Source organism: Ambystoma mexicanum, chromosome 8 (genome assembly GCF_040938575.1).
Source record: "Ambystoma mexicanum isolate Mex_15411 chromosome 8, UKY_AmexF1_1, whole genome shotgun sequence".
Lineage (NCBI taxonomy): Eukaryota > Metazoa > Chordata > Amphibia > Caudata > Ambystomatidae > Ambystoma > Ambystoma mexicanum.
The window spans coordinates 169404538-169417989 of NC_090929.1; the positions used below are offsets into that span (position 1 = coordinate 169404538).

The 13452-nt window shown below is 51.3% G+C and overlaps 1 protein-coding gene across 2 annotated transcripts in view; it reads right to left on the reverse strand.

The window, feature by feature from the left end:
• The window catches only part of LHX3 (LIM homeobox 3), a 91171-nt gene that overhangs the window by 56926 nt on the left and 20793 nt on the right, over positions 1-13452 (reverse strand). Inside the window, exon 1 of one of the 2 annotated variants that reach the window (XM_069609562.1) lies at positions 10689-10963. The exons of the other annotated variant lie outside the window; for it this stretch is intronic. Within the exon in view, the coding sequence (XP_069465663.1) occupies positions 10689-10782 (94 nt within the window). The 5' untranslated portion in view covers positions 10783-10963. Of the gene's footprint in view, positions 1-10688; positions 10964-13452 lie in introns of those variants that run through there. 2 annotated transcript variants of the gene reach the window in all.

The window sequence follows — 13452 nt, forward strand, 5'->3', positions numbered from 1 at the left end:
GGTTTCAGTTTAGACTGCCTCTGTAGGGACAGGTGCAGCCCACCTTATGCTCCATTCTGCCTCTTCATAGACAGGCACAGACACCCTTATGCTTGAGTATAGGCTGCCTCTGTATGGACAGTCCCAGTTTCCGTTATGCTTCATTATAGGCTGCCTCTGTATGGACAGGCCCAGGCCCCTTATGCTTCGGGTTAGGCTGCCTCTGTATGGACAGGCCCAGGCCCTTTATGCTTGTGTATAGACTGCCTCTGTGTGGACAGGCACAGGCGCGTTATGCTTGAGTATAGGCTGCCTCTGTATGGACAGGCCCAAGCCCCCTTATGCTTCAGTATAGGCTGCCTCTGTATGGACAGGCCAAGGCCGCCTTATGCTTCAGTATAGGCTGCCTCTGTATGGACAGGCCCAGGCCCCCTTATGCTTCAGTATAGGCCGCCTCTGTATGAACAGGCCCAGGCCCCCTTATGCTTCGGTTTAGGAAGCCACTGTGTGGATGGGCCCAGGCCCCCTTCTGCTTGAGTATAGGCTGCCTCTGTATGGACAGGCCCAGGCCCCCTTATGCTTCGGTTTAGGCAGCCACTGTGTGGATGGGCCCAGGCCCCCTTCTGCTTGAGTATAGGCTGCCTCTGTATGGACAGGCCCAGGCCCCCTTATGCTTCGGTTTAGGCAGCCACTGTGTGGATGGGCCCAGGCCCCCTTCTGCTTGAGTATAGGCTGCCTCTGTATGGACAGGCCCAGTTTCTGTTATGCTTCAGCATGGGCTGCCACTGTATGGACAGGCCCAGGTCCCTTATGCTTCTGTATAGGCTGCCTCTGTGTGGACACGCCCAGGCCCCCTTATGCTTGAGTATAGGCTGCTTCTGTATGGACAGGAACAACCCACCTATGCTCCATTCTGCCTATGTGTCGACAGGCCGAGGCCCCCTCATGCTACAGTTTAGGCTGCTTCTGTATGGACAGGAGCAACCCACCTATGCTCCATTCTGCCTATGTGTGGGCAGGCCCAGGCCCCCTTATGCTTGAGTATAGGCTGCCTCTGAGCGAGTTGTGATTAAGGACTTTGTGTACTTTTACATACATTTTAGTGAATGGCAGTTTTGGTTCCTAAATGTAACCAGGTTTTCCTTGCAGGAGTGTGAGTCCATGCGGCAGGCTCTCTGCTCCCTGCGTAGTTTATCTTATCCAGTGTCAGGAGTGACTAGTCCATGGGTCCTGTTTATTTATTGGCGTAGAATCTGCATATACCTGCAAAAGCAAAAATGCAGGCTCCAAAATGCAGAAACAAATATAGGCTTTGGTTGGCTGCTCACACCTGGCGTACAGGACAATGTGATATCTGTGAAGATGAGGGATAAATGAAACAATAGCAGGCCTGGAGCGCGGCCAGTCAGTGGCTTGAGAGGCGCGGCGGGACAATTAGGGGGGGGGACACCCAGTAGGGGGGGGCAGGGTCTTCTTGGCGCCGGGACAACGTCATGGTGGTGCGCTAGCGCAGGAAGCAGAGTGAAGGGGGATCTCGGGTGGGGGGGCATAAAGGGAGGGAGCACAAGGCGCTCTCCCTCTTTTTTGTCTCCCTCCCTTCCCCCCGAGAAGTGAAGTTTCAGAGGCATCCCAGATAGATGAATTGCCCGCCATTCCACCCTACAGATTAGAGTTTGAGGGGATGGGTTTCGGTAGGTTGGGGCACATTACATTGAATTGAGTTATGGGTGCAACCTTTTGGGTCACTGGAGGGAGATTGATTGCTGATCTATGGTAGGGTCCAAGGTTTGGAATGGTCAGCCGTCAGGCCAGGGGCTCATTCTCGTCGGGCGCTCACTGGTCCGAGCAAAGGGGGGGGGAGGCGGTCGGGTCTGGCCGGTTTAGGGGGTTACATATTTCCAGCAGGACCATTCCCCCCAGGATATGGGGGGGGGGTGGCACAGTGCCAAACCACACTAGGTAATTAATGACGCAACATTGACGTAGATGATGGAGTTAATGATGAAACAATAATTGATGTGCATTTATGGGTTTGTCGCATTTTAGTGACGCATGAGATATAATAAATGTGGCCAAATGCCTTCCAAAAAGAATACTTGTGTCTGGGGTCCCTCCCTGGCCGCACCGTCTGCATCACTCACAGAACTGGGTGAACGTCTCACCCTCGACACGCGAGACGCCAGGAGATGGGTTCTCGCTATCCGCCATGCACGAGACAGCTGGAGACCTCGGCAAGGTACTAATGTCTCACACGAGACAGCTTAATAGAAATGGAGGGGCATCTCACACCTGACAGGGGACAGCTTGGCCTCCGCGTGTGCGCAAACTCTCAATAACGGCCTCCTTCCCGGGAAGCAGCCGGGGAGGGCAGTGCGATCAATAATGGATGCCCTACCTGCTCCCACGCCCGAGCCTTTGGATAAAGTGGCTTTGCTCTTTTGTTCACCTGCTACACCTTATGAAATGTTAATGCCCCCGTTTCTACAGCTGGACCCAGATCGGCAGCAGCCGAGTTGTGCATGTGTTTTCGGGTCCTGTGCCCGCTCAGCACAGCAACTGGTCGCCCATCAAAGCAGCGGCCTAGTGAGGCTGTGAGACCTTCTTGGGGGGGGGGGAGGGGTTCATAGGCCAGGCCTATGTGTTATGAGCTACCCATGTAGAATGCTGAAAATGGGGGGGGTGGGGTGTGTGTGTGTGTGTGTGTGTGTGTGTGTGTGTGTGTGTGTGTGTGTGTGTGTGTGTGTGTGTGTGTGTGTGTGTGTGTGTGTGTGTGTGTGTGTGTGTGTGTGTGTGTGTGTGTGTGTGTGTGTGTGTGTGTGTGTGTGTGTGTGTGTGTGTGTGTGTGTGTGTGTGTGCGTGCGTGCGTGCGTGCGTGCGTGCGTGCGTGCGTGCGTGCGTGCGTGCGTGCGTGCGTGCGTGCGTGCGTGCGTGCGTGCGTGCGTGCGTGCGTGCGTGCGTGCGTGCGTGCGTGCGTGCGTGCGTGCGTGCGTGCGTGCGCGCGCGCGCGCGCGCGTGCGTGCGTGCGTGCGTGCGTGCCTCAGATTCTCTCATATTCTGATGCTTTGACTCTGGCACTGGTCGAACTGTAGTTGTTTGTTCTTTATTGTCAAGCACTGTTATGCCTACGGGCATCTATCCTAGGACTATCCAAATAAAATAAATAAGAGAGAGAGAAAGAGCGCGCGTGCATGCGCGTGTGTGTCTGTGTCCACATGCATGGGTGTCTGTTGTTTGTGTGTGCTAAACACAGGGCGGTGTAAGTCACTTAGTTCTGTGGGCACAGAGACACGAGTGTCTGCCGATCACAAGTCAGTAAAATTAACATAGTGTACCTGTGGTGAGAAGGAGGGGCTGGCAGTGGGTACCAGCCATACCTGGCATACTCAAGTCAGGTACATGACCAGCATTTGGTTATGCCTTGTTGCACTGAGCCAATGAGGACGGAGAGCTGGAGTCAGGCCCCCACCAAGATGGCGTCAGTGAGGCCCTTTGCAGTGACCGGCTGCAGGTCTTTGGAAATTAGACCCATGCTGTTTGTGCAAGTGAAAGGTGCAACGAGGATGGGCTAGTTGCACCTAGAATCAGATATCGTCCATTTCAGAAAATAAACAAAAACAAACATTTTCCAGAAGCGCATTTCCTCCAAAAATATAGTCCCTGCCAACAGCTCTAAACAATGAGGCCAGCGCACGCGTAGACCTCGGCACGTCCCGCGCATTCTGTACTGTGCCACCAGGCCTACGGTGGTCTTTTCTGCAATTCTACCTATAAAATAACATTTACCTCCCTACCGTCTCTCTTCCTTCCCAATCTATCATGGGGCCGGCAACAAATAGGGTCGGATTTACAAAAGCGGTTTACAATGGGGAAATCCCATTGAAAAACGCGGTGTAAATCAGGTCCTTAATATCGTACACTTAAGGATCGAGATTCAGAAAATACTGCTAGGGAGCGCTCTCCCCCCACCACCGCCAGTCCCCCCCACCCCAAAACCCCACTTAAATCTGTCGGGCACGTGTACATGTTAGGTTCAGCGAATAATAAAATTACACAAATCTTCCATAAACCTCCCTGAGGCGCGGAACGGAGTGTGAGCGGGAGCACCCCGACGTGTGTGCTCCAATGGGAGCATAAACATCTTGTGACAAATACATGACCGTTGAAATTGGAACTACCTCGAGTGTGGTTGTGGCGAAATTAGGCACGGGGTGACAGGATGGGGGACGAACACAGAGGCTCGCTCCCATTCCTGCACCGCAGTTTCTCACTTCCAGGCAAGGAGCCGGAAAGAACTTGGCCTCTGCTCTCGCGGGACTTCCAGGGCATACCGGAACCCATGGTCTTTTGAAGTCCCAGAGCCTACGGGTTCACTCGCTTTGTCCCTTGACCCAGGAGTGCGTAGCGCACTCCCCATTTTTGGTTGGGCCGCTCACTCTGCACTCTTTCCGCGAAAAGGTGTTTTTTACTTCATCTGATCCTGTTATTTTAGCTATTATAATAATTCTGTTTATTTTAATTAAATGCTTGTTTATGGGTTTTCCTGATTTCAAAGTGTAATGCTATTTTGCTTGTGCAGGGGTGGTAGTTATAAGTCATGCCGGATTGTATCCTGGACCCAGTGGAGTAACTTTGCTGTAAATGTTGGGGGGGACATGACATCTGAAGAAATGGTGCCCCAACCAAATGAATGGGGACAAAATGGTGTGCCATGAAAGTTGGGGGGGACAAACACCCCTGTACCCCCCTAAAATTACGCCCATGCTTGGACCCTCCCCCCCTTTTCCACCCTCCTTCATAGAGATGCACCCTTTCATTTGCCCCTGGTGGAGGGCCGGAGGATGGTGCTGGCGTATTGGGTAGCCAGCCTTCAGGGCTCACTGGCTGGCATGGATTCCACAGGTCTCTAAGGATGAGGGGTAACCATGGACGGCATGAGGGTTGACCATGGACTGGCCGAAGTATTACCCCGTGGCCGAGAACCGCCCTACAGTGCGGGAGGGGGAACTATGCCCTTGCGATTCATTATATCACCTCTATGAGAACTTTGTCGGGATTAATGCTGGTCCATACATTTTGGGCAATATATTTTTACTGTTACCCTTCTCCACTCTGATTGTATGTCTGTAAAATTATATTTGGTTAAGAAAATGCCGCCAAAGAAAGCATCTCCAAAAGTTATGCCTCATGCGCGTCTTTGTACCAACTTCACCACCTGCACCGGACGCCTTCCACGACGTGTAAGCCAATGTCTGTGTCAAGCGTTTTTCTAAACATATTGCGGGGGGGTCGCTCATGTTCCTCTGGGGCTCCATCCTTTGGAATAGCCTCCCCCTCCCCCTGCGCCTTGAGCAGGATCTTCTCAAATTCAGGAAGCTCCTTAAGACTTTCCTCCTCCTTCCCTCCTCTGCCAATCCCACATTTGCTGAATCGGTGTCCTTGGCCCTTATGCATTTCCGGGGCCTTGACCTCCCACACCAATTCCTCCCAGCTCCTGTCTATCCACAGCACTTTGCATCTGCATACCCTCCGCTCTGTAGACTCTCACTTACACCTCCCGCAGCCCAGCCCCTGTAGCACTCAACATTCCTAGCACTTCGTCTGTGGCTCACCCACAACCTATGGCTTCCCGGAACTTACCCCGACTTCTCTCTTCCTTTCTGCACTCGCACGTTCTGGATACTCACAAGGCATAGTAGGTTCGTCCCTCTCCCTCTTCCCCCTCTGCTCTTAAATATTGTGTCGTAATGTATTTCCCACCCTTGCTCCCTCCCTGCCCTGTGGGCGCTTTGAAACAGTATATTCGTATTGTATAAGCGCCTAACAAGTAAACAATAAATACATAAATACATAGAGGAGCAATGGGTAATGTGGGGTCTCTGAGGCCCGTGCACCGCAAGGGGATACCGATCACTAGCAATGTTAATATCCTTCCAATGCCACTGCCCTAACATTTGATCAGTGGCAGCACGGGGGAAATTCATGAAGTTGCTCCCTTGATGCATGCTTGCATGTGGCATGCTGGAGGCAGGCCTGCAGGGAAGGTGTATTCGCTGTGCTCGTCTCTAATTCCAACATTTGGAGCAGAGCCAGTAGAAGCCAGCAAGTAACTGCCACCACCTGGGGTGCCTATTGATAACTGCATAGTGGGGATGCCCGCGTTTAATTATAGAATCCAAGTTGCAATGCATTCAGGGGGATTGAGAGAAGTTTAATAATCATACTATCAGATGATTGTATCCCTCAAAGTAATGAAACAACTGTGAAGTTGCTGTTAATAATACTACCGAGCAGGGATAGTGGAATATAGCGTGGCTACTAATATTAGCATTATTATTAATATCAGCAGTAGTAATCACCGATATTTTAGCACACTATGCAATATCATACGTATCTCACCTGAACGAGTGGAGTGACATGTACATTACACAGCGCATTCCTTAATGGGCAGTGAAATAAATGTAATATTGCACTGATCGGTGGTTCCTGTGTTGTTTTACACCACATAACGCACTGCCAACCTGCCAAAGTGGCAACAAGCATCGCTGTAAAAGAAGCTGCACCAAAGTGGCATGCTATGTTTGGTGAAAATGGGTTTGTACTTCAATAAATTGAGCGTGTAGTAGGGATGTTGCGATATAACTGAAACATATTGAAACAAGCATAACATACATAGGTTTCCACTGCTCTCATGAATGTGTCCAACTTCATCGCCTCTGCTAAGCATTCCAACCTATCCTCTATCCTAATTCTCCCACACCTGTCTGTTGCCTTTGGCACTGTCGATCACTCTAATGTCTGTAATACTCTTTCTACTTGGGATTCGCGATTGAGCCCTTGCCTGGCTTGAATCCTACCTTGCACCTTGCCAATTCTCTGACTCCTAGAGCAACCACACCTCTCAACTCACTCCTCTAACTGTGGGTGTTCCACAAGGCTCTGTCTTGGGCCCACTGCTCTTTACACTCTACACCTCTGCTCTTGGGGCACTCATCTCCTCCTTTGGGTTCTCGTACCAACTCTTTGCGGATGACACCCAAATCTTCTTCTCTTTGTCTGAACTCTCCTCTGGTCTCTCTATCAAAATGTCCAACTGTCTCTCTGCCATTAAATATTGGATGGCTTTGCACTCTCTGATGATAAACTCTACCAAACAGAGGTGCTTTTCTTCCCGCCAAAAGCTCTCTCTCATCTCTTCCTCTGCCTATTAAAGTTCCCACCTGACTCTTCCCTACTATTCTTCAGCTAGAAACCTCGGCATCATCTATGACCCTTCTCACGCCTCCTCTACTTTCATCTTACGAACTGGAACAGCAGCGCACCTCAAACTCCTAAATATTAGGAAAATCAGGCACCTCCTTCGTTTCAACACAGCCAAGCATCTCTTAACCACTCTTGTCTTCTCTAAACTGGACGACTCTGTCTTCATCCTCTTTGGTCTCCCCAGCTATGCTTACTGTCCTCTCCACAAGACCATTAACTTTGCTACCAGGACTCCCTTTGAACTCCCTCACTTCACACCTACTTCCTCATACCGCCACCAGGCTGGATGACTGATGATACAAAACCATTCTAAAGCCAGATTTAAATGTCTTCCCCTGGTTCACAAATCTATCCACAGTAAGGCATCACTGTATCTATCCTCCTCTATACAACTCTAGGGCCTAATTCAGAGAGCGTATTCCAATGGGATTGTGCCATTATAAAGGGCTTCTGTGAATCCGGCCCAGCACATCTTCTCATAATCTCTACTCTGCCTCCTCGACTACCCTTGTGGCTCCTCGCCATCCCTGTGCTTCCTCTCACTTCTGCCCTTTCTCTTTCCTGCTCCACTTGCATAAAATTCTCTTCCCCGGTTATATGAGAAACAGTCCAAACGGATTTGTTCAAAACCAAACTAAAAGCCTACTCACTCGCCGCCGATTTAACCTTCTAATTTACCACTAATCTGCCTGCAAGCTCCCATTTTTCCCTCACCTCTATCCTGCGTCTGTCCCTCACTTCCTCTGCCTCCACTCTAGCACTTCACCCATCATGGTCACATCCCGAGCACAGCTGGCCGTACCACCTACATGCACTTAAAAATGTCCACTGTTGGTTGTCCTCCATCTATGTATGTCCACTTATGTATTGTCCCCAGTGACTGTTCCATTTACTCCCCTCCACAACCTGGTCAGAAAGTCCCTCAAACACACCACATTGTAAGAAGCTCACTGAGTCCTGTCAAATCTGATTTATTTATTGTACGTTCTTTTGTGATAAAAAGAGCATCGTTCCTCCTGTGTATATAAATAAATACACGTTTTTCGCATCAAAATGTGGTAAAGAAGAATATATGCATGAGCAGGTGTCAAGCTATCGCATTGTCACAGGGTCAGGTGCCGCGATTGTAGAAACGTTGGCTGTGTATATATCTAGGGCAGAATTGGTACTTCACCCCGAGGAACCTCTCTGTGGGCCACGGTAACCATAACCACAGGGCAGCCATTCGCACTGCGTGAACATATGCGAAGGGGTGGACTGTGGAGATGGGGCGCGCCTCTACCGCGGGCCACAGCGCGCCTCCTCCAGATGAAGTACCAATTATACACTTCATTTTTGTATGTATGTATGAGTTTGGCATTGCACGACTGTATATATGTACCTCACTACACTATGGGATAGCAGTAACCCAGAAAGGGGCAATAGTGCACGCAGAGGGGCATAACGAAGATCGAGGTCGCAGACCATGGGCTTTGTGGTTCCTGCAAGGGGGCGAGGGGGGCTCCTAACTTAACGGGCGGACCGCAACATCTCATGTGCACTAAAACGTACAACCATATGAAGTTCCCATCACAAAACGTGCACACAGCAGAGTACGATGGGAAACAATGAAAATCAAGTCGGCATAATTTTTGGGCAACGTGCCACCTCTCCCCTTCCCCACCCGCAAACCTCTTTAAAAATAGGTGAGAGTGGTGTGCAAACGGGCGATATTACCGGACGAGCCTGAAATTCGGTGAATTTCTGCAAATATAATGAGGAGTTAATGCCAGTAACAGGCCAGTGGAATGCTTGTGTGTGGAAACAGCGCGCATTGCATTGTGTCTGTGTATAGAGCCATGCCATGGTGCCCCTGGCAGTGTTGGCCACCTGCTATCTCCTCGCAGTGCACTCGAAGCACACACAGCCAGAGCGCTCCTCGTGGAAGAATTCACAGGAGAACGAGTTTGCGGGTAATTTCCCATGGAAGCCGGTAGTTTGCTGCCCGTGCCTGCAGCTCGGGGTGCCTGGATGAAAGCAGACTTCAGACAGCACTTTTCACCCGGTGGGCGGCAGCCTCTGCGGGGCTCGCCGCCCCCCACCTGTGGGCTGGGGCACGGCTGCGTTACCTGGGCTTTGGGTCTCTGTTCCCGCCGGATTACACGACCGCTTCCCACCCCCTTATCCCACGAGACAGCAGTGTCAAGTGAAGTGTGGATGCCCGGGCAATGTTTGGGGGGGGGGGCGGGTGTGTTAGGGATCTGTCCTGATTAAATGCACCTTGTGTTCACTCGTTGTGGCCCTGGCACTCCGTGATGCGCACGTGTACCCCACGCGCACCCCGGCCACTACACAAACGTTCATGCAACGGGTGCGTTGCTCACACTTCTGCCAGAAGGCCGAGGTCGCAGCATATGTCGCCCTGAATCCTGCCTCCTTCCTTCCGCCTAATCCGCCGCTGCTTCGGCGGCGATGCTCGGCCTAATCCGGCGCATTGCCCGGGTATAAGGAGCCGCGGGCACTAGAGGGGTGGCGGGGGCATGATAGAACAGCCCTCGGGGCAGGACCCCGGAACCCAGGCGGCTGGAAGCTATAGTCCAAAAATCCCAAACCTGCGGCCGGGATCATGATGCGTCCATTGGGTATTTAGACTAAAACAACCAACCGCAATCGCCCACCCTTCTCCGGTACAAAGTTGCATTTGCGCCTGTTCGCGTTCACCCCGCCATGTTCCATTAATGCCCCCGAAATTCCGCGGCCTCTGCAGAAATGACCATAACAAGGGATAGAAGTTCTTTATCGCGGCGGCAGCGAGGCGCGACGTTTCTCAAGCCTCGACGGGCCTGCTTTACCGCGGGTTTTCCCGTTAAAAAAGGCTTTCGTAAATCAGGGCCGTTGTGTGTTCGCTTTCTTAAAATATTCGTCCCCAGCCGAGCTCGTGGAAGTCGGCAGTGGGCACAATTCCCCCATGCAGTGTTTTCTAGACACGGGGAAAGGCCACGCACAGAACTGTGTACATGACAAAGGGAGACAACGAAAGCAACGTCCACACTTTCAAGCCTGAAATGAGAGAGAGAGAGAGAGAGAGAGAGAGAGAGAGAGATACTGTGTCTGTGTGTGTGTCTGGTGTGTGTGTGTGTAAGAGGGGGCCCTTTCAGATATGTCCTTATGCGTGCAGTTAATACAATTTGAACATGCAGTTTGCAACTATCGATCACTGTTAATATGAGCATTTGCGGGGATTTTAGCCACGGCATCTTCGAACCCACAGTTCCAGCGGGGTGTTGCTGGATTTGGGGGGTCCTGCAGGTGGGGGTGGAGGGGTATATGGAATTCCAACATATGGGTTTTCGCCGATTTGGATGAAATATTCACATGGCTGTATAGCTATATATTGAAACAACGCTCCCAGCCCCTTCCACCGCGGTGCCAACCCCCCCAACCCACCACGGATGAAATGCGGGGCCTACCTTTGCGCAGGGCCTCACTTTGGGCGAGTAAGGCGAAGAGCATGTCCGTGCTGGGGGCCTCCTTGGAGGCGTGCAGCTCCTTACGCGCCTCCATCTTGCATCCCCGCTTCGCCTTCCACAAACTCCGCCAGTTCTCTCCCGTGCGCCTTTAAGGGGTGGGGGGGAAACTTTCCCGTCGCTCCGTCCTTTATAATTCCAACCCCATCGTTCCCGTTCCACCCAGGAAGGAAAAAAAAACAAGGCTGGCCTCCGGTCCACGAGCCTCCTGCAGCTAGGGCGCAGCGAGGGATGCCGTGCGCCTGCACTTGCAGAGGAGGGCGGGGCGGGGATGGGGAGGGGGGAGCGGTGCGAGCGGGCAGTGCTGGGGCAGAGTTACCCTGGTGACTGCAAGTTCGCATCACGCCGAGAGCAGGCAGAGCAGGCGCTGGGCTCCAGAGGAGGGCGTGTGCCGGTGTGCGTCAAGGGTGGGTGTATGACACATTTATGAGAGATGCAAAATAAGGGAGCCTGCCGCCCACCCCCCCAATATGCGGGGGTGGGATTCAGGTGTGTGAATCGGTTGCCTTCCGGGGACCTCGCTCTGGCAGGAGTATGTTATGCAGTGGACCAGAGAGAGCGCGGGGCATCACAGAAGGCCAGACGAATGAACGCATGCCCTCGGCCTCACTGCGCGGCGCAAGGAAGTGCGCGGCGCAGGGGCGCCAGGATCCATTCGCCGGACCACAAGAGGCAACTATGAGAGAAGGGCTGGGGCGTCCAATCACAATGCAATGCCGCCAGGCTAGTGGTGATAATGGAACTAATATTACAAATATGTAATCGAATATGAATGATAGTAATAACAAAGGATGCAATAATAATGATCGAACGAAGATCAGCACTACAAATAATATGACTAATAATAATTATGCGGAGTCCAGCATTAGTAAAATTAACAATAAGTATAATTATAGCACCGTATGATAACATAACCTTTCTGTATGTGATCATATTGGTACGGACAGCTGTTACCTTTCACGTTATCGGTAGTCATGTTATCGCTTGTATTAATAATAGCGGAATATTCATATATAAATATGAATGCGCTCCGAGGCCCACGGTTGTGTAGCGCGTCGTAAATGATACACGAAACTATAATAATATCAATGGTGATCACACTACGGACAATAATGCGCATGTATAAGCGCCATCATTATAATGGTAGTGGGAGCTGGCATAGCGTTCGCGCCGCTGCTGTTGCAATACGCCCTCGTTGCATACACTGCACCCGCACCCCCATAACCCCCCAGGCCCCTCCCAGAGGGGTCCTTCACCCCAACAGCCTGAGGCGCCACCTAGGTGAAGAATTGCCGTGGGGAGGGGGGGGTTCGCCGCTAATCGCCCCCCCCCCTGCACACACCTGCCCTCACAACGCTCGCGGACGCCCACCACCCCCGGGTTTGTGCTCTGCAGCTAATGCTCGAGTGCATTGTTAGAGTTCAGGCGGCGCGATGTCAATGTGCATTACACTTCGATTAACAATACCTTCTTCGTGGGCACGTGTCAAGACATCTGCTTCGTTGCTCTTTGTTTGTTTTTAAATGGAATGTTTTGAAAATATAAATTAATTGTGTGAGTATAATTCTAAATGGACCGAACACCAACACCGCGTGCGCGCGTGCGTGCGTGTGTGTGTGGTGTCTATATACCTATGTGTGTGTATGGTTTATGCTATCTTATTGGGAGTTATAGCACGCGCCACTGCCACTTTCATCGTCTCCAGGTGTGAGTGCGTGAATGTGTGCATATATATATATATATTTATATATACCTATACACACTCCCCTGAGGAAGCCCTGTTGTAGGGCGGAACACGTGGCAATCATGTACCTGTCTCAGGGTTATTTCCCCTCTGCCTATTTTTCAAAGGCACGACGCGTTGTTGAAAGTATTCAATAAATGTGCTCTTTCCTGCACCAATTCCCTTTAAAGCTGTGTGAGCTGGTGATTGTTGACCTCACCTTTGCCATTCGGATCGGTTCGTGGCAATAGCATGGTCTTTGTTGGAATACTAATATATATATTGAATTTGCCTGCCTTTCTTTTGTAAGCATCACACTCATTATCAGAACTCCGCGTAAGGAGGCCTCCCGCTCTCCTCTTTTCGAAGAGACGGACCTCATATGCACTGCACGTCCCGAGCGCCTCCTATAGGACTGCCGACTACACTTGGGGGTGCGCGAGACATTCCTGTGCACTTGGCTGATCGGAGGAAAGATGTACGTGGAAGTGACGTCATCATCCGGTGCCGTGGTCCAGCAGCCACATCCGTCACGCGTACACACTCGGAAATGAGTGCCCACGCGAGCCTCTAGTGTAGACGCAGCGTATATCTCATTTCCCGAGCAGTCCGCAATTCATATTATTATTAAAAAAAATCATTCATGCAGCAGCTAGCGGGGGACTTGGGCCCCCTGCCCAGTTTCGCATTTTAAACTCCACTGACGAATTTCTGATCACTTGGAATTCAGTCCTCCGAGGGAATTCACCGACAGCGCTTTGAGACCATACACATGGGAAAAAGCTGCTATACATACAAACACGCTTGGACTGGCCTATAGGGCGATAGGCACAGGGCCGAAACAAAAACACACAATGCTGGCATGGACCGGTTTTTTTGGTCGAAGTAGGCCACTTTTTGGCAAATGTGGGCCAGTTTGAGGAGTTACGTCACTATGCGACACCAGAGCTGCAGAATAAATATTCTTTAAAATGAACAATTTAC